The sequence below is a fragment of the Hesperophylax consimilis genome, chromosome 12 (genome assembly GCF_061612785.1).
Source record: "Hesperophylax consimilis isolate HC1 chromosome 12, BYU_Hcon_1.0, whole genome shotgun sequence".
Classification (NCBI taxonomy): Eukaryota; Metazoa; Arthropoda; class Insecta; order Trichoptera; family Limnephilidae; genus Hesperophylax; species Hesperophylax consimilis.
The window spans coordinates 33,470,594-33,491,057 of NC_142847.1; the positions used below are offsets into that span (position 1 = coordinate 33,470,594).

Below are 20,464 nucleotides of genomic sequence, written 5' to 3' on the forward strand. Positions count from 1 at the left end.
AAAAAGAACTACCACAAGTCCCAAACATGTGACACCAAATAAAACAATAACACTGATATAAGAATGATGCGCTTTACCTTTAAATACATTATCCTGCAGCTCTATGATAACTTGCAAACCAGCTAGACATTATTCATACATTTTACAATGACGTGTAGTTACAATGACGTATAGTTATAATGACGTCTTGATGTAAATTAACTCATTGTCACCAGCACATCTATAAATAACATCTCTGAATACATCTTGTGTCTGGCACTATTATTGTACTTATTAATTAAGAATGGAGTCTCATTGTTTCAATTATTGACACTTCATTGGGATTTAAAGGGGTTCAGATTGAAGACCAATAAAACAATATTATTTATGTTATCATATTTTATTTTTCATACAAAAATATCAACTAGAACTAAAATAGTTTAGTGTCAGGTGACAATAATTTGGTCCATTTCTCATGCAAAATAGATTATTAAAATTTCCTACTGTAACATAATTTTGCATTGTGTCCAAGTGAAAGATTACAATATGGAACATTACAAAAAAAGCATTTTGAAAAATATTCAAAAAATAATGTGTTATAAAACAATTATTTAGCAGAAATTCTCATACATATTAACATTATTTTTTATTATTCCTATTTCTAAACTCTAGTATAGCAACAAATCACAGAAATATTTATGTATTGTAAAGAAAACAGACACCTAAGTTCTTCCTCCAATCTAATTCTACAAAGTAAAAATCTATCTTAATAAGTGTTTTAGATTATAAATTGTTAAATAATGGTGAGTTCTTTGACAAAACCAGGGCTGAAACCAGGACAAAAGTAGAACAACTTTGGCCCTAAGCTCAATATTTAAAATAAAAAGCATTAACAATCACTTCCGAGTACATCCCTGTTTTAGTTAAAAGGGGAAAATATTACAATAATTTTACCCGTTCATTACCGAGGTGATGACTTCATCATCGTGAACTTCATCCCAGATCTGCTCATTGACATTGAATAAAATATAAAAGATTGACTTACACTAACCCAATAGTGATTAATATAGTGCCAAGAAGAGATGTAAAACGAAATGATCAGTGTGTATAATTTTATATAAGTGTGGGTTTCATCTATATGTTTCTATGTCAATGATTGAACTTCTCTAAACAGCGAATAAATAAATACTATTCCTAAAAAATGAACATTTATAAAACAAATGATCTAATACTGCTAGATGCGTCTTCCGTCTGAAAAGATTCTATAAATTTTATAGAATTCTAAGACTAAAAAACACAAAGGCAAGATGAATATTAGCGTGAGAAGAAATATCGACTACAAACACAGAAAGCATTATTTATTTTCTAAATATCTCGATATACATAATATATACACAATAATATATATTTTTAGATCTAGCTTGATACTCCCTAGTGTATTCATAGAGGGCAAATTTAATGCTAATTAATGCATTTTCTGTATTTCATAGTAAAGCACAAACATTAATTCCACTCAGGGAATACACTACATGGCAGATTATTGAAATAATCAAATAAAACTTAAGTTTCATTAATTTGTGTAAATCAAATAACAAGGTATTCTAGTTAAGTACTTAAATCAATAAGTAATTATACCATAGTTCTACGAGTGTAATATTTGTCCATCCAAATACTAGCGTAATATCAGAACGGTAATGTCTGTATTGCTAACGGCAAGCAGTCGTATAATTTTTATATGTACAAATGTTCACAGAGCGCTAATAAAACAAGGGTCAACACTTAAAACATACAAATAAAACAAATCTTGAGTTATTTCCATAGATTGTTTCAAGACTAAGGATAAAGAATAATTAAAATTAATTGTGGCACATTGTTTGTATTGAAATCTTTTAATATCATTACTTAAACCCTGGGAATGCAGGACTTTTTTCTACAACCTACGTAGTATAATTTTCAATTCATTTATGAAATCAAGATGCTAGCCACATCTCTGAACCAATCATAACTAAAGAAGTAGTTACTAATTTCAACCGATGAAATACAAGCAATTACAGAGAATTTAGTGGGAACGTGAGCACATATAAAGGGTTAAAGACAGATTTGTCGTTTACATTCAGTTCTGAAACAATCTCGAAAATGTTAGATAGTCAGATCACACCATGTTGATTTCCTTTGGCTTGTAGCATGAGCTCTCCTTCATGAGCCTGTCGATGTCGTCGAACTCGTAGAATACTGTGAACTCGGTGGGGCTGAGTCCCTCGAAGGTGTTGCAGACGCTGGATTTGAGGTTATAGAAGAAGAGCGGCTGGCCGCGCTCCTTGAAGTCGCCGGTGAGGGACTCGATGACGCGGGCGGCCGTGTAGTCCGCTCCGTATATGTGGGTGCAGTCGATGACCACGGGCAGGGACTGGCGCATGGAGTACTTGGTGACAAGGCGGCGCACGTAGTGGACAGACGGGAAGATTAGGCAGCGGTCGGGGGTCAGCATCAGGTACTGGTCTCCGGCACGGCTCTGAGAAAATAAATTATATTTGTAAGTGAGTTTTATTTTTTACTTATGATATCGTAAATATGTAGAGTAAAAGCTTGATAATCTGTCACCAATAACACCAGCATGATGTCTGATTAAGCGTCAAATTATTTTTAGAAATATCTGTGAAAAATGTATTCATATATTTAATTCATTAAAGAACTGAGATAATGACATCTATATTTTTTTTAGAACTGATGATTGCATTGAACATTTTACAATTCCGCAACAAAAGCGTTACAATTCAAAATTTTTGAGTTAAGCCTGTGACAGACTACGCTATATTTGTGGGGCTTAGCACATTTCATCATATCGCTCGCCATACATTCCCATTGGAGTGTATGGTGAGCGATACGCTGAAATAGTCAAAGCCATGATTCGTATGGCGTAATGTGTCGCCTACCATAATGTTAAACGTAATGTATGTTATAATCTAAGCATTCGTAGATGGCGTAAATTTAAATATTTTATGAAAATACACTTTTTGCAAGCTATGCTTTAAAATATTAAGGCAAATTATTTGTTTGCGCCCTGACGATAGTATGAATACAAATAAATAGTTTTCTATAAAAAATAAAAAAATTAAAATAATCGTAAAATAAGTTATTTAATATACAGTAAGTACCTTATGTATGTATTAAATAGAAAATATGAAAGATTCAATTAAAAGGATGAGATTTAAATAAAAAAAGCTGAAGAAAACTTTAATTTAGTTGTCCACCAGTTTCAAATATGATATGTAGTAATTTTTTAAATAGTTTTATGGTAAAAGAAACTTACAGTGAGGGTCTCCACAGAGATTTTGGGCCTGGCAGCATGGTAAAGGATGAAAACAACGTTGACACCGATTCCGAGCAGGATACCGACTTCCAGGGGCAGCACAAGGCAGAAAATGAAGGTTCCAATTCCGGGAATGAGGTCAGATTCTGCAAAAGAAACCACTCATTAACACAACAAATACTTTTTACTCGAAAGAACTCATTTAACAAAATATTATGAAAACATTAAAACAGCAGCTCTCTCGTTGTACCATTTATTTGTAGATTGTAATATTATTGAAGTTGAAAATGTAGCCACATTCAATTTTCTTGTTTACTTACTGAAGCATCCGGTGTTGCCCAGCTGTATTCTACTTTTAGGAGTGAGAAAATGTGATGTGGGTAGTTTATTTTAAATCTCATATAGACAGTGATCTTCACATCTTCTTTAGGTCAAGTGTGCAATATTTCATCAATTTTGGAATAAAACCGTAGATTTGAATAAAAAACAAACCCACACCACCTCACCGGGACACTCTTCTTTATAACATACTTATATACAGTGTGTATCAGCATATATGCAAAGGATTTTAACTAGCTTTAAATAATGTAGATGTCATTCACCATCCGATAATTTTTTTTTTCAATTAAACTATTAAAAAATATAAATTCTATCACCCCATGCCACTGGGTATGCCATGTCTATGCCTCTGTCTCGTTCCAGCAGTGCCGTAACAGAAGAGACAGAGCGCGTATCACGTGATTCCAAATAGCAGTTGGGATCAGTGTAGCAGTGTTGTCAGCGTATGATAGAATATATATATTTTTTGGTTTTAATTGAAAAAAGATATCATTGGACAGCAAAATGCAATTACATTTTTTACTTCAAATTGCTTAGGAATCGCTGGTTAAAATCTTTCTGGTACGTGCTGTTACATCCATTATAGATGATGTTGAAATGTGTATTATCTACGATTATATTATACTACATATTTCATTTGCATTTATAAACATCAAATTGCTTCAGGTGTACGCAATGGAACTAGCCAGTTCTTCTAAAAAGGGACGGAATGGAATCAGGCAGTAATATGTAAGGATATTTTTGAAAAGGGTACTTACTCTTCGACCTCCACATAGGCTTGACGACATGGACTTCCACCATGAAGATGACAGCTGCGATGATGACAGCGGCTAGTGAGGATTTGGGAATGTAGGCAAAGTACGGCGTGAAGAAGAACAGTGACATCAGCACCAAAAGTCCTGGAGACAAAAAAAAACAACAGATTAGAATCAGTAAACAATAATGTTCGAAAATTAATAATAACAATTTATTGTTATCATCATAGATATTTGTTTTATGTGCCCAATACCTGGAACCGGAAAAATAAAAACTTAATTGATTGTTAAACTTTAGATGGTGACTAAACTGAATAATAACTTTGTCTAATGAAAAAACAATACATCCAAAGGCTAATTAAATAACGAAATGGAACATATAATAAAATTAGCACTCCATTTTTATTAAAAAAAATGTATTTATGACACCAATACTGTTGCAGTAACTAAAAACACAGTGTCTGCCTTGAGACTCTCAAGGAAGACACTGTGTTTTTATTTACCAAGGCAGAATAACTGGAATGGCCAAATTCACTCTCAGATTTAGTCACTGGCCAGATTTGGAAAAGATTTGACAAAAACGCAACCACTTTTTTACAAAATCTGCTGCGATATTGGATTTACTGCTTGAATTATAGTTGGTGGGTAGATGGCGCCACTGGGTTCATTTTACAAAAATTGACAGTGTTAAGAAAAATATCATATCATTATTATTATCGTAATATGGAGGCCTATTACGACTTTTATTGATATCCTGCTAAACATCTATTCTAACTAGGGTTGCCTGATGTCCGGTTTTGGACCGGACAGTACAGTTTTTTGAACGGCTGTCTGGTCTAGAAAATTTTGGAAAACCGGACAGTAGAATGTCCGGTTTTTTTGAAAATATGCGACAAATATACCTCACTTGCGAGATAATTTACAGAGCAAAAGCCGTGGCGATTCTGGCGGGTGGTAGCAAGACTAGCTCAAATCTGTTGAAAATGGTACAATATGTGTGCAGTGTTCCCGTCTCCAATGCCTTCGTAGAAAGAGTTTTTAGTGTAATGGGTGATGTATGGACTGATAAAAGAAATCGTCTAGGTGTGAATACCGTAAAAAGCGAATTATGTGTTTTCTTCAATTTAAATTTCAGTTGCACTGGATTTATAGATACAATTTCAAGCAATAAACGATTATTTAAAGCAGTAGCATCTAGTGCTAAATATGTTAATAAGTGATTTTTTGCTTACCAATAGTAATAATAAATATAAGTTTTAATGTTTACTAAGTGTTTCATTGTGTTCACCCTCAGAAATTTTCGGTAATTTTCTCTGTTTGTTTTGGCCAAAATCAAAGGAGTTATTATGAAAGGACCCTTTGATTTTCAACAAATTGTACCAAAAACAAAATCACATGGGGGACCCTATGATAAAAATTTTCGATTTTTTTATCTGGACCATCTGGCAACCCTAATTCTAACATTTGTACACGGTTGTTGTTTTTCACATGTCAAAGGGTCGTTTTTACGACACATTCTTGTGCGCTATAACTTGGCTGTAGAATAATTTGTTTTACTGATTACTTTCGTTAAAATTCGCTCGATACCTGCGGGCCTTCAGTGGTGAGTTAATATTAAAAAAAATAACGAGACATATGCATCAATTAGCAACACGTGAAATTTAGAAAAATTATCCAATAATGAAGAGTATTTGGTGTGCCAATAACTGACCTGTGTAGAGTCCGCCCATGGGCGTCTTGACTCCCGAGGAGTGGTTGACGGCAGCACGAGCGACTGAGCCGGTGGACGGGTAGGCCTGGAAGAAGGAGCTTCCGATGTTGCTAACCCCCATGGCTAAGAGCTCCTGGGTGGCATCCACTGTTTTGCCATTTGCTAAACAAACACATGTCATTAGTTTCTCGAATGGAGCGCAAATACAGTCACTTATTTTGTAACCTTGAAAATATGAAATTAATAATTAAAAATATTATTTGTTAATCTTTATTGTCGGAGTTCATATTTTAAATTAAAATATTTACCGCCTTACTAATTAGATTCTTACACGCCCGATTAACGTTGGTGTGGTAAAGCCGGCCTTGAGCCTGGTTTAAGCCGGTTTTATCCAAATAAACGCAATGGTAATAAGTCAAGTTTTTCACTGTTCTCACCTTACATACCTTGTACTATTTACACCAAGTTTTTTAGTAAGGCTGTTAATGTTTAATTTTACTCAAGAACAATTACGTCACGATACAATATACAAGAATTTCCAGGCATTGCATTGCAACAACACTACAAACAGTGGCGTGCTGTGACAATTCTTCCATTTTTTTTTCCACAACTGTGTGTTTTTTTTGTATTTCAAAAATTATGGATCTGAAAATATTTTGATTTTATTCTTAGTTCCAGGTTTTTGTATAAACACGGTGATATTATTTCACGATGGATATATTTTTTATCAGTTTAAATAAAAAAAAATACCAAACACAAATGGATCAATCTCGAAAATTATAAAAAATAATCACGGCGCGCTTCTGCTAGACATGCTCGTTATCATTTATTGACCTGAATAATATAATTCATTTGTCAGAAACAACTGTACAAATAATATCAATTATATTCTTTGCGCATGTGTTTTAGTTATCACGGCCAATCTATTGAATTTCTAGAATGCAATAAAATTTTATCGCAATGATAATGGTAATAAAAAAACGCAATGACAACTGCAATTTTAGTTGAATATGTAACAAAGGCAGTACAAGATGAGAGCTAGCAAGTCTGTTATATAAAGAGTCTATATATGAGTCCAAACTCTTCGAAGACTTTAAAGAAGAGAAATGGGTAGAACCTTACAAAAAGCTTTGCAGATGGCGATATTCTCCAGAAGTCCAATGAGGGGAACAACGATGAGACCAGATCCAAGATCGGAGCACATGTCGAAGAAGCCAAAGGTGGAGTTATCCTTGGTGTAGCTGAACGGTGGAGCCTTCACTTCAGGGAAACCGGGGGGAATGTAGCCTGCAAGAAATAAACAACTGATTAGATAGGTACTTAAGTAAGTGCTTATACTACTTGTAATTAATTGTATAGTTCTTGTAGACTTAATACTTCCTCTAGAAGTTACTTAATCAGTCCATATCACCTGCTCAGGTGAGTACTAGTCACTTCCTGTATACCAAACACTCTCATGTCAAATATATATTGTTGCACTTGAGTGCTGTTAATCAATAGAGATATTCTGTATTAAAATTACATTATTCTTAAACATTTTAAATATAAAAATATACAGGCTGTCTGGGGGTAAAGTGCACTAACTTCGGGAGATGATTCTATGTGATAGTACAAGTAAAAAAAACAAAATTACTTTTTTTGAAATTCAACTTTTTAGGGTACTATTCAGGTAAAAATGTAAAATTGGTATGCCGCGTGGGACTGGCATTCTTATTTTGCATTGTTGCTATATCTACCGTCTTGCGTACAAACGCTGCCATTCCGTCAGTCTATTTACTGCCATGCTTCGTGTCAATAACTTTATATTATTTGCAAAAGATCTGATAATTTAATGTATCCTGCAGATTTAACTTTAAAAACTTGATTGTTTTATTCAAAACTTGTTAATGTAGTATGTCTTTATCTAGTATGGATTTTTAAAGACTTACTTTAAAAGAACATCTTTTATTCAGTGCGAGTTTTCTCCAAAGACTTACTTTTAACATTGTTTTTATTTATGCGTAATTACTGTGACAATGTCTGGCTTGACCCACGAAGGTCAGACATTCATTAAGTTTACGGGCTACATGATGTAAATACACATGGAAAATGGACATTCTGAGTTTTTTTAAATGAGACAAAAGCAATGACATTAATGAAGTGAATAGTAGTTAAATAATTTTAATTTTAATAATTTCAAAGTGTAACTACATTTTTTTAAATTTTAGTGCAGTTCTCTTTTTGAATTTGGTTTAAAACTTACAATATTGCAGTATAATTGTAAACGCCAAACTCTCAACCCAATATTTGTGTGGCCCATTGTTTACGTAGAGTTTCAACGGATTCCGGCCGATCACAAAGTTGACACCTAGAACTCGGCAAGCTCACAGCGAATTTATCAGGTAAGTTTGCACCTCACACTAAGGATTTTTAGTAGGTATATCTTTTTGTATGGGAAAAAATTGTTGGAATTTCGGAAAAAGTTATTTTTCTTTTTTACTTTTACCATCACGTAGAATCACCTCCTGAAGTTAGTGCACCGGACACCCTGTATACATATGTATACTGGTAGGCTCAATCGCTCAATTTAATTTTATTATACTTGCTTTGTGGGGGTATAACCTAGTTAATTCTACATCAATGGAAATTGCACTAAATTGTTTTCACGTGATAAGTTAATAGGGGATAAGATACGCCATAAACATAACGTAATGATGTATGACTGGTTTATCAACATTAATTTGTATGTAAATACAGTAAAGTTGTCACTAAGAGTGACATTCCTCACCGATACCGTATTTCCAATGAATCACTTAAAATTAAAATTGTCACACTTTTCTTATAGAAGACAAATCAGTAAGTAATGATGGTTTCTGTGAAGACAATCAATAAAATTAGCCACTAACAAGTCAATAATAATTAACAGGGAAGTAACAGCTAAAAAGATATCAATTAAAAATAATTATGAAATTGTAATTTAATTATGCTAAGTCTAAATCACTGAACACTTAATCCTTAGAAGTGTTATGGGTACCAATTTGAAAGAATACTGATGTCGACATTACATAAGACCTTTCGACTCCCAGGTCCCAATAGGCCAGTGAAAGTAATCATCTGCTCAAGAAAGAAATTAAATGTTTTAATATGCTTGATCATGTGTACTAGATGTTAGGGTAAGTTGAGCTTACTTCAATCATTTGTACTAGAAGTTAGGACAAGTTGAGCTTACTTCAGTGATGTGTACTAGATGTTAGGGTAAGTTGAACTTACTTCAGTCATTTGTACTAGAAGTTAGGGTATGTTGAGCTTTCTTCTGTCATTTTTCATAACACACTTCGGTTTATGCCTTCAGTGGTCTAAATAATTATCTAAGTCAGCTTGGTAACAGGAGCAAATCGGAATGCAGTTTTTTAATGGCTATAATAATATGCAATTGGTAATGAATAATGAATACATAAGAATGTGTTGGATGACTTACCAATGAGCTTCATTGGTGGGTCACTTCCATCAACGGTGAAAGAGTACCCGATTAGTCCACAGATGATGACCACAAAGGCGTTCCTCACGGCACCGAAAATCCACAAGATCTTGTTGATGACCTTGTGCTTAGTTGTCTTCAGTTCATCTTCAGCAGGACCAATCTTAATGTTTCCAATCACCTGAAATAAATTATAACATGTTGCATTCGATGTTTACACAAAATAAACTGAGCAATATTAAAACTAGTGGCCCATAACATATTTTCATACTTATAGAAGATGATATTTCAGAAACATAGTAGACCTCGCGTCCAAAAACGTGTGTTTCCAATTTTCTCATATTTAATAAATCAAAACCAAAGTTTCCTCTGAAATCATAAGATTTCTAAGTAGGTACTTAAATACCTATCTACTTAGTTGTAAACCGCATATTTGAGGTAACTTTTTTTTTTATTTCAAAGAAGGAATAACACAATTTGTCCAAAGAAAAATCAGTATAACAATGACATTCTTTTTTCAAATTTTCTTCAGACAGGTACCCGCCAGTGGGTACCATAAGACTGAAAAAAATGCGAATAAGAAAGTCCAAATGCACATTCACATTTGAAAACATAATCTTCACTGCACCATTAAAACAGCCACCATCTTGAAATGGAAACGGAACATACAACCAAATTTATAGACAGACGATATGCAAAACGGTTGAGTAAAAACAGAACTTAGCTATGCTCTGTCACTTATGATAACTTCGGTACCGGACAAGGTGTCCAACTTTTAGTTTGCAATTTCAACAATGGTAGCCTCATTTGAGGAAGACTGTGGGGCTGAAGATACGAGTAATTGTGGATGGAAAGGAAATGATAAGAGAAAGGTTGTGAAATACCTGGCCCTAGGTACTGAATTGATTGAATACTCGTCTAGTCAGAGGATTAGCCAGTGGATAGTAAATTTATAATGTTAATTATTTATTTCCGATTGGTTAGGCCAGGTCAGGATAGATTAAGTTAGTTTAGGTTAAATTAGATTAATTAAAGTTAGGTGAGAATAGATTGGGTCAAGTTAAGTTAGGTTGCTCACCCGAATGAGCAGCAGCACAATGATGCAGCACACCCCGAGCACCACATCCCATGGCATGGTCTTGTGAATCTCCGTGAAGATTGACACCCACTGCTGCAGGAAGGTGGAGCCCTTCACCGTGATGCACAAGATGTCCTTCATCTGCGACGTCAGGATGATCAGAGCTACGGCTGATGTGAAACCGGAGGATACTGGACCGGAGACGAAGTCAATCAGAAAGCCTAGAACAACATTAATATTTTATTAAAACAATGTACACATCATAAAAAATTGTTTTTGATTAGGTTCTTAATTGATAAGTGATAGCTGTAACAAAAATTGGAGTGTTGCCCATGAGAGTGAGACCTGAAATAAAATCCTGGCATTAAATAAGATTGTTATTAAGTTATTTAGAGTGAAATATGTTGTTATGTATTAACTTATTTAGCACAAATGTTTATATTTTATTATTAAGTAGAGTGCATAATATTACTACGTATTAAGTTTTTTTTAGATTGAGTAATGTTACTAAGTAATTTAGAGTAAATTATTAAAATTAGTAAGTTGGTAAAAATGGCGGGCCCTGGTCTAAACAAGAAACAATTGAATAAACACTAATGCGAAGAGCAAGGTTAAAGAAGAAAGAAGGTTAAAGTGAGAAACAGCAGTTACATACGATTGATATATTGTTTAATATTTTTCATTGAATTGATTAACAAATATTTGACTCCCATCAAATTATGTAGGTATGTATTTCATTACATTGATATATACGCAGGCCATAATACCACGGTCCTGAGGAAACATTAGAATGTTATGAAGTTACCCACATACCATTGCCAATAGAGGAGTAAAATTAATTAGAAGTGACATGCTCAATTGATACAAGTCACTTGGATGGAATCAAAGTGCATTTATTACTTACGGCGTCACTAATACTTTACTGTACGTTGGCCAAAGGTTGCGGCACTCGCCTTGTAACCAGTGGCGGCCAGCTAATATGTGCTCCCGAGCGCCGAACAACCAACAAGATTTCCGACATGACTAATCACAATACGAAACTCGGTTCGGTTATAATATCTCATTCAAAAGGTACCTACTTATTAAGCGCGCTTAACTTGCAGACCGACTTTGACTTGTGCCTATGTTCGTAGCAGTTCGTTTTCGATTGCGATCCAAAATTTAACTGCTTTGTCGCATATTCTGTGGAACAGTCGAAAGCGTGGGTACATACCAGTTCATACTATTCTTTGCAAATAATAGCATATCATGGACGGCGTTCGGGGTTTTACCACCACATCAGAAGGAACGGTTTATTCAGTAGAAAGTTAAACAAAAACGCGTATGTTTAATGTTATTGTCGATATCGTGGTTTCAATTTACCATCTGCTATTTTCAGCGAATGTTTCGCTTCTTCGATACAAGCATTTAAGATAAAATTTGTCATTAAGAGATGAGTGATGGTCAGATTACTTATTATCAGTTTAGTCAGTAGGTACTCGCCGTTGACGGGCACGGTCTGTTGAATTAAAAAAATTTCTTACTCTGCGAAAGTTTTTATGTTTAATTGCAGGTTATATCGATCTTGTATATCAATTATTAATAAGGTATATCAATTGCAGGTTATACTAATTTATGATTACTTTTGTGTTTGTTCAAAGTATAAATTAAGAATGAGTTTGAATGTGGAATACATTAAGAACAATAGGTCGAGTTTTGAAAACAAAGTGATAATAAAAAATGCCGGTCCACCTAAAATCTGAACTGATAATAAAACAAGAGTGAAAATCTGGATCGAAGAAGTTTACTCGATCATTTAACAAAACAATGTATAACAAAGCTTCGTAGCTCTGTGCATGTGATCAATTGAATTGTTTATTTTGTTTTACGTGTTTAATTTACGATGTTGATTCAGTTTGGACAATCAGCGGTGTTACTAATGTAACTCACCTTTCTTAAAAAATCAAAAAACATAATTCTTGTCATTTACATTTACAAAAAGTTTTGAGCTTAAAGGTTTTAGGAAAAGTTGACATCAGAATGCAATTGGATTCAGGCTACCGCGCCTAAGTTAAACACCATAATGAGCTATTTAATAAAAATTGATACAGGTCAAATTTCTCAGAACATGATTTCAATGTGACGTTTAAAACGTATGACTTCCTAAATAAAGTTCAGTAAAAGTGAACTCTGTGCAATTTACGCCCGCGACGATTTTTCAAAAGCTAACGGCGCTTTATCAATTTTACAAATTTTTTATAGTACTTGTTTATTAGAAGACTTTCCCGAGACTGTGAAATTACTAAAACTTTTGTGCACCATTCATGACCTTTGGAATGACCTCAGTTGAAAGCTAAAGATGTTTCTCAACGTTAAAAAGAATAAAATCTTTTTTAAACACGTTGAGCCAGGACAGACTGAACGCACTATCAGTGTTAAGCATTGATAGAGGTCTTCGCTAAACAAAAGGAGCAGAGAATAGAACTTCTTTATAAATAGGTACGTACCTTTATTTAATTTATTTTATGACTTAATGTTGTAATCCGGTGAACCCCCATATATTTTGACCACCGGCCGCCACTGCTTGTAACTCAAATCAATCGGCCTCAAAGGTTCAGACATACCCAGGAATTACATTAATTTCATATTGCTTATTAGATAAACATAAGATAAGACAATAATCCGTAATCCAATTGAGCGTATTAAGATTAGGTTATCAATTATGTATAAAGAACACGCTAAATTAACCCTTTCAGCACTGAAAATGACTCCATTATAATCAGCATGGCTTATCTGAAGACGAAAAGTCTACCACTTCTTTTTTTATTGTTGTCAACTGTCTTTTTCTGTGTATTTAGTATTATTTTAAATATATTATATCATGCTAATAAATCAATCTTTTTCAATAATTCTTTATCACATATTAATTGAACACACTTCGGATTTGTGTCATATAAGTGATTGACTTTTAAGCTTGATGTATTGTATTTTGTATATTTTTTTTTTTATATAACTGTCAATTATTATTAACAATTGAATTGAATCCATGCAAAAACGGTTTGGATAGCTTAATTTTTTACAAAGTAATAAACGGCGGTGTAAATTGATAGTGGACACTCAATATTTATTGAGTTAAAGCAGTCACATGCTTCAGTCATATGACTGTGGCCTCTTCTTAACAATCCATTGACCTCTTCTTGTGCCACGAGGCTCGCTTCCCGCTTCAAGTGGAAATATTTTTAATGGCCATCATGTTATGTGTTGCCATAAACTTTTTCATTTGTGGCCAAGTGGTGTGAGGGCGGACACAGATTCATAACAAATAATATCATTGCAGCGTTTGAATTGGTGGACTTTAAATTGTGTGCCATCAGCGAATAGATACAGGTACGCTTTGACATGATGCAACGGAGCATAGAAAAATAATATAATGAAGTTAGAATATATATCTGTAAAGTTTTACACCAAAGTAGAAATAGGATGATATTATAGATTTTAGCTTCTAATGAGTCAACAATACAATGTATTGTTGTCAAGGGAATAAAGCCAATTTTATCCACGCTTTGAGGATACTGTGCAGAGGAAAGCGAGCAAAACTGGGTCCTCTAACATCCTATTTGATAGGCTTAAGGGGAGTGTAGTTTCTGAAATTTAATTTAACTTTTATTCCCTAAAGACTACTGATGCTTTATTTTCTACACAGCCTCCAGTGTTAATCCACTACAACATTAGGATACTTTAATGGTTCAATCATTAAATGCTCTGCATCCCTTTGGTACCTACAAATCAAATCTACATATTATATAATCTCTGCAATGAATGAAGATGTACCTACAATCTTAATATCTTGATTTTTATAATGGAGCAGATTAGAAAGAAATCAATGAGTTTAATCATACCGAGTCCAAGTATTCCCATGAGAAGTTCAATGATTCCGGCCATAAAGGTCAGCAGGATGGCATGCTCCACTCCGAAGCCTTTGCTGGAGACGGTCTGGAAGGTCATCAATGAGGCAATGGCCGTGGGGCCCATGGGTACATCCTTGCAGCTGCCCAGGAAGATGTAAGCAAAGGCGCCAAAGAAAGAACCGTACAGACCGTACTGGGGAAGAAAACAAAACATTTAATTTAATAATTAGTTCTTATTGTTGTAAGTTTTGTGTCAATACGCTGACGTGCTCTCAGGCCCTTCTTCCACAGGTATGTGCAAGTATTCGATACTCGACGATTCATGTATCTTGGTGGCTAACGCAATACGTCTGCGCGAAGGTTCATACACAGGAACACGTTGCCGACATTTAGTAAACTCGTCAGCAACCCCAGTCATCCGTGAGCTCATTCCCACTCGCGTCGTCTGACTTTAAAAGTGGCAACACTCGTGTCAAACATTTTGTAACAATGCATGTGCTTTAGATTATTGCTAAAAACAATTCAGTCAACAAAGAATGACAGGATATAAAAATGACAGCTATAGCAACTGTTTGGTTGTGAGTCAGGTTATGAAAGCATTCTGGTTTTGAAGTTTCGCGTATTCAACAATGATTGGTACAAAGTGGGTATCGTGATTTCAGTAGCGAGATGTACAGACTGTTTGCCACAATTTATCGAGAATTTCAAGTGTGAGAAGATTCAAACATATAGGAAGATGCATAATAAGTAGAAGTTTTAGTCAGACTTACGTAGTCTTATTCTTAATATTTAATTATTAAGCCACTAACATTAACATTCTAGAAGGATCAGAATCCTCTAGATTTGTCTGTTTTGTGTTTATTATTTTCATTGAAAATCAGAATAGGTTTTACGTAATACAATATAAATGCAATGTGTTTTTTAACTTATGTTTTTGAGAGTTTTAATTCTTTGGTATATTGTGTAATGGAAATGCACATGTTTTGAACGAGAATCGTGCACTGTAGTGAGATGTGATGATTGCATTAAACTTGTTTATGAGATTGGCCACTTTTAAGGCCCCTCTACCGCAAAGGAGATTAAATCAATAAAAAATATTAATCTTATTATTGTATTAGAGCCTTTCATAATAAACTTAGGAAAGTGACATTTTAACAACATGTTTATAATTTAATTCAAATTGTTTTACAAATACATATGAAATGCATATTTTATGATTACAAATACATCTCAACCATTCAGTACTCAATTATATTTTTAATTGAGAAGTAGTAGTATATAAGTATATATATTGTCTCTGTTCAGACAGGAAATGTTATTTATAACAGTTGATGCAATACCAACTTATGATGAAAATTGTAATTTTGAGTAAAGCGCGTTAAAAGTTTTTTGAAATGCGTAATACTTACTTGTAATTTTTAACTAGCGTTCAAACTTTGGTGTGAAGCTCCGTCTATGTAAAGCCTACTGAAGTAATATTCACACAGCAGATAAAGAAAGAATTGGAGATGCCAAAAAGGCGATAGGAGCAAAAACAGCTTATGGGCGTTTAAGTTGTTATTGCATCCAGCTCCTTAATGTATATAATTATCACTTACCGCATGTAAGTCCTAGCCCGGACCAGTGGGAAGATGATATCCCTAATTTGGGGTATGTTTTGAGACTGTAGGAAGTGGGGAGGGGAATGAGATGTGAAAAAGGAAGGTTGAGAATTAGCTATCTATATGTTCTGGTCTCTTAAGGTTAAGGTTAAGTTAACAGTATGTTAAGGTACCTGATTAATTGGTTCAATGGTTTAATGGGTGGGTACTCACTTGAGGGGGGAGTCCAGCTATATTGGCGTAGGCTAGAGATTGGGGAATCACAGTCAATCCAACTGTGATTCCTGCTATTAAATCGCCTATTGCATATTCTGAATTATATCTGGAAAGAAAGAAATAAAACAACATTAATTAAAGCATACCTACATCCATTCTATAATGCTCCATACAGGAGTCAAAAAATCTGCACAGAGTGTTTTTCTAATAAGAGGAAGAAAAGACCTGGGTCCAAATGAAATTCATGGTGTAGGTGATGGGAAAGAGAAAGCATTTTTATATGAATACCTACCGTACAAGTCTTGCATTGTCAGGAGCTAGTGGAACTATGGCCCATTTGCGGTATGTTTTGAAGCTGAATGGAGCGGGAAAACATAGGAGACGCAGAAGAGCATGGTTTATGTAGTAGGTACCAAAGTTATTTCAAGTAACGTTTCGGTTCTGAATTGTAGTCTTCATCAGGATGATTTTGAGTGCACATATCTACCATTCTGTTATAATATGTGTTTATTGTGGGGCCTTTTTTAAAATGAATAACCAAATCAAATAATAAAATGACATTATGACAAATTTTAAAAAGAAAACCTTGAGAGCATCCCAGGAGTACAGAAAAGCATGGGGTAAAATAACATGCACTGAGATGTCTAACTTACTTGGGTAACCAGTTAAGGATGGGCAGTCTCTTGTAGAGTGTCTTCTTGGTGAAGAACTTCTCCGCCTTCGCGCGGGTCCAGGGAATCACCGACTTCATGGACTCTTTCCAGGACATGGATGATCCATCGTCGGTCACTGTTGATAAAAAACACAATCATCAGTTACTGTTGTTTTTTAATAGGTTCTTAGTAGGGGATATAAAGAAGTTATTAACGAGAGTAAATTTAAAACAAATATGTAATTTTATTATCAAGTTCTGCATTTTTGCTGTTTTTTTGCGACAGCTTTTTCGGCGTTCTAGGCCATTATCAGAATTTTATTCAATTGCTCAGTTACACAATAAATGCTATTTTACATAATAAAAAAGTTTTGTTTTGGAAAATCTCTAGATCTAAGAAATACTGTTCAGGGTGCAGTTGCACCCCACTGTAAGTTGTAATATTTTAAGGTTGAATGAATTATAAAATAGAAGGGGGAGATTTATGTGGAGACTCTTTTGGCTATATATATTTAGTAACCAAACATAGCTAAAGCCATTTCAAATGACACGGGTAGTGTCAAAACTAGTTGTCATAAAAAATAATTTGAAAAGTGGATGTAAGACCTTACTAAACAAAGTATGTGTCTAGCGAAAAAGCACTTTAACAACACAATCACACCACCAGAAATATAACCAACCGACACTACAAATCACCTAAACTTCATACTACATCAACACAAAGACAATTCATCTACCTAGCTCCTAAAATCTTCAACCTTCTCCCTGATAACTTAAAAACCGAAACCAAACTCCATACTTTCAAAACACAAATAACTCCATGGCCTTACATCTGCATGTACATTTCAATCATAACACCCATACATTCTACCCTCTAACCACCTAATCTCCCTTCACATATCTCTCACATTTCGGCTACTGGCTACCTAGCTCTCTCATTAAAAATTTAGGCGTATTAGATAAAAAAAAAAATATAAAGATGCAAAAGTCGGTCATTTTGAATACATGTAGGATAACGAAAGATTTTTTAAATATTTATGTTGAGGGATCAGTAGGATTTATAGGCCCTGTTAGGAGTTCTACCGAGCCGAACCCTCTGATATGAAAATATCAGGAGTAGGTGAATTATTTTCCCATTTGATCTTTGGTGAGTTGACGTGTTGTTCTTGTATTGTTTTGTATTTATTTTGCTTATATAATGCACTTGCATAATGTTGATTGACCAGATGATCATTTGTGGAAAAGTGTGTGGAAGGGTTTAGTTTTTCCTATGGGGATTTAACCCGGACATAAAATCGGAAAAGTTTAAAGTCATCAATTATTAAATTATAAATTATTATATAAAATATTAAACTTACCAATTACTAATTTATAAATTATCATATAAAATATTAAACTTATCAATTATTAACTTATGAATTATCATATAAAATATTAAACTTATCAATTATTAACTTATGAATTATCATATAAAATATTAAACTTATCAATTATTAACTTACAAAATATTAAACTTATCAATTATTGACTTTTAAATTATCATACAAAATATTAACTAAATTTACTAACAGTTATATTATGAGTATTTTTAATCTGTAAACTTCACCCGCCATAACACAGGGGTATCCCTATCACGTCGGGCGAAATAACACTAAAAATAGTACCTATCTACTAAACAAAAATTATTCGTCCATCATAAGATATACCCGTCATCTCAATAATGTAAAAAATACTTATTTAGATAATAATTTAAGTAATTACCTAAACAAGTTCAGGGCTGACCTCCGAATCTAACAAATACTAAAATTGAAATATGTGTGTGATAATAAAAACCAGATCCGCCTATCAAAGTATGTCTCACTTTTATTTAATTTTATTTATTATAAACGGAATTCATAAAAACGTACGTATTTTCGCATGAATCACGCGGCGATAGATTGAGACTAAACAGTACACGTTGATAAGTGATGCTGCCAAGTTATTCCACACCAGAGACGCAGATTAAATTGATGAATTATTAGGTAGCTATCAGTTTGAAATAACTCTTGAACGGTGAGCTCTGGACAGTTTTTTCAATGTAGAACTTTTAGGATAAATTATTTTCGGTTTAAGACGTCATTTTGCACTTGAAGTGAAATGACACTAAACTGAGCTATATAAGATGAGATTAGAAATAATTTACTCGGGAAATCATTATAACACATTATTACATAAAAAAAACATTAATTGAGCATCTCGTGTGGAGTTTACACGTATTTTTTTCTTCGAGTTTTGTAAAAAGCCATGGTTTTTCGTAAATTTTGTCAAAATATTTTTGAAAAATTTCACATTCGAAAGTCATACAAATCCCAAGGCGCCAAGGCACTGATAATGCCTTACCTAACATATCGCTCTTGAGATTAGGTATTATTGATTACAGTGATGATTACCCACTTAGACGTCTGCTGGTTTTGACAAGGGGCGTCAAAATTTTACTGTCCGGCCTTGGACACCAATACATTATAGTAATTAGTTAATTAGCCATTTGTTTTCTTAAACACACAGGGCCGGTTTTAGTACTATCAGCGCCCTGGGCGAGATTTTTACGGCGCCCCCTAACTGCAATTCAATTCCATACGAAAAAAGGCAATGGGTATAATGGAATAACCGTTTATTAAAAAAAACTATTTATTTAATAAAACTTCACTTTTCTAGCCTTTCTATCGGCGAACTCTTTTATAAGGTTATCGAAATCGATATTTTCAGCAATTTCATTTTCGATTGTCAAAGTTGCCAAGTTTGTCAATCTAGATTGTGATATTTTCGATCGCAGATAGGTTTTAATCAGCTTAAGCTTAGAAAAACTCCTCTCCCCACTAGCAACCGTTACAGGTATAGTCAATAATATACGCAATACTATCCACACATTTGGATACAGTTCTTGTAGGTTGCGATCTTTGATAAAATTTAAAACATAAGCAGGGGTAACCACATTCTGATTAGGCAAAAAAGATTTCAGGCTTACGAGTTCATCACACAACATACAACCATCTATATCAGATTTAGAGTCTACAGTTAATTTCAATTGGAGATTACCACAGAGTTTGACAAGGTCGGGTTTTTCCGGAATCTGTTTTATATTGTACAAAAAAGACCAAGATTCCGAGTACTCATTTAACTGTTCAAATCTTTCATTAACTGAAATTAATGTAGTGTCCAAGAGAGAGTTGAAAAATTCAACCTCAATTTTTTTTCTGGAGAAGTTATAGGCTCGTCGTGGGCAGTTTCACCAGCTTGACGCTTAACAAATCGAATTCTTGTTGTGGCTCTAAACACAGGTTCAATTTCTAGTTCTTCAGCCAATCCCTTCGCAGTTAAAATGGCGCTTTTAAAGCCAGTATTTCTATATTCTTCCAAGAAAGTGCAGCATTTTTTCAACATTTCTGTACATTTACTGATATCCATATCTGTTGATTGTAGAGATTTACTAACGACATTAA

The 20,464-nt window shown here is 34.0% G+C and overlaps 1 protein-coding gene across 1 annotated transcript in view; it reads right to left on the reverse strand.

The window, feature by feature from the left end:
- Positions 1 to 425: 425 nt before the first annotated feature.
- Esp (Epidermal stripes and patches) overlaps positions 426 to 20,464 on the reverse strand; it is a 46,089-nt gene continuing 26,050 nt past the window's right edge. The window contains exons 3-12 of the mRNA XM_089638353.1: positions 16,987 to 17,122; positions 16,331 to 16,439; positions 14,508 to 14,709; positions 10,630 to 10,850; positions 9,552 to 9,732; positions 7,217 to 7,381; positions 6,095 to 6,256; positions 4,387 to 4,527; positions 3,290 to 3,435; positions 426 to 2,491 (exon numbers count right to left, since the gene is read on the reverse strand). Of these exons, the coding sequence (XP_089494479.1) occupies positions 2,132 to 2,491; positions 3,290 to 3,435; positions 4,387 to 4,527; positions 6,095 to 6,256; positions 7,217 to 7,381; positions 9,552 to 9,732; positions 10,630 to 10,850; positions 14,508 to 14,709; positions 16,331 to 16,439; positions 16,987 to 17,122 (1,823 nt within the window). The 3' untranslated portion in view covers positions 426 to 2,131. The remainder of the gene's footprint in view (positions 2,492 to 3,289; positions 3,436 to 4,386; positions 4,528 to 6,094; positions 6,257 to 7,216; positions 7,382 to 9,551; positions 9,733 to 10,629; positions 10,851 to 14,507; positions 14,710 to 16,330; positions 16,440 to 16,986; positions 17,123 to 20,464) is intronic.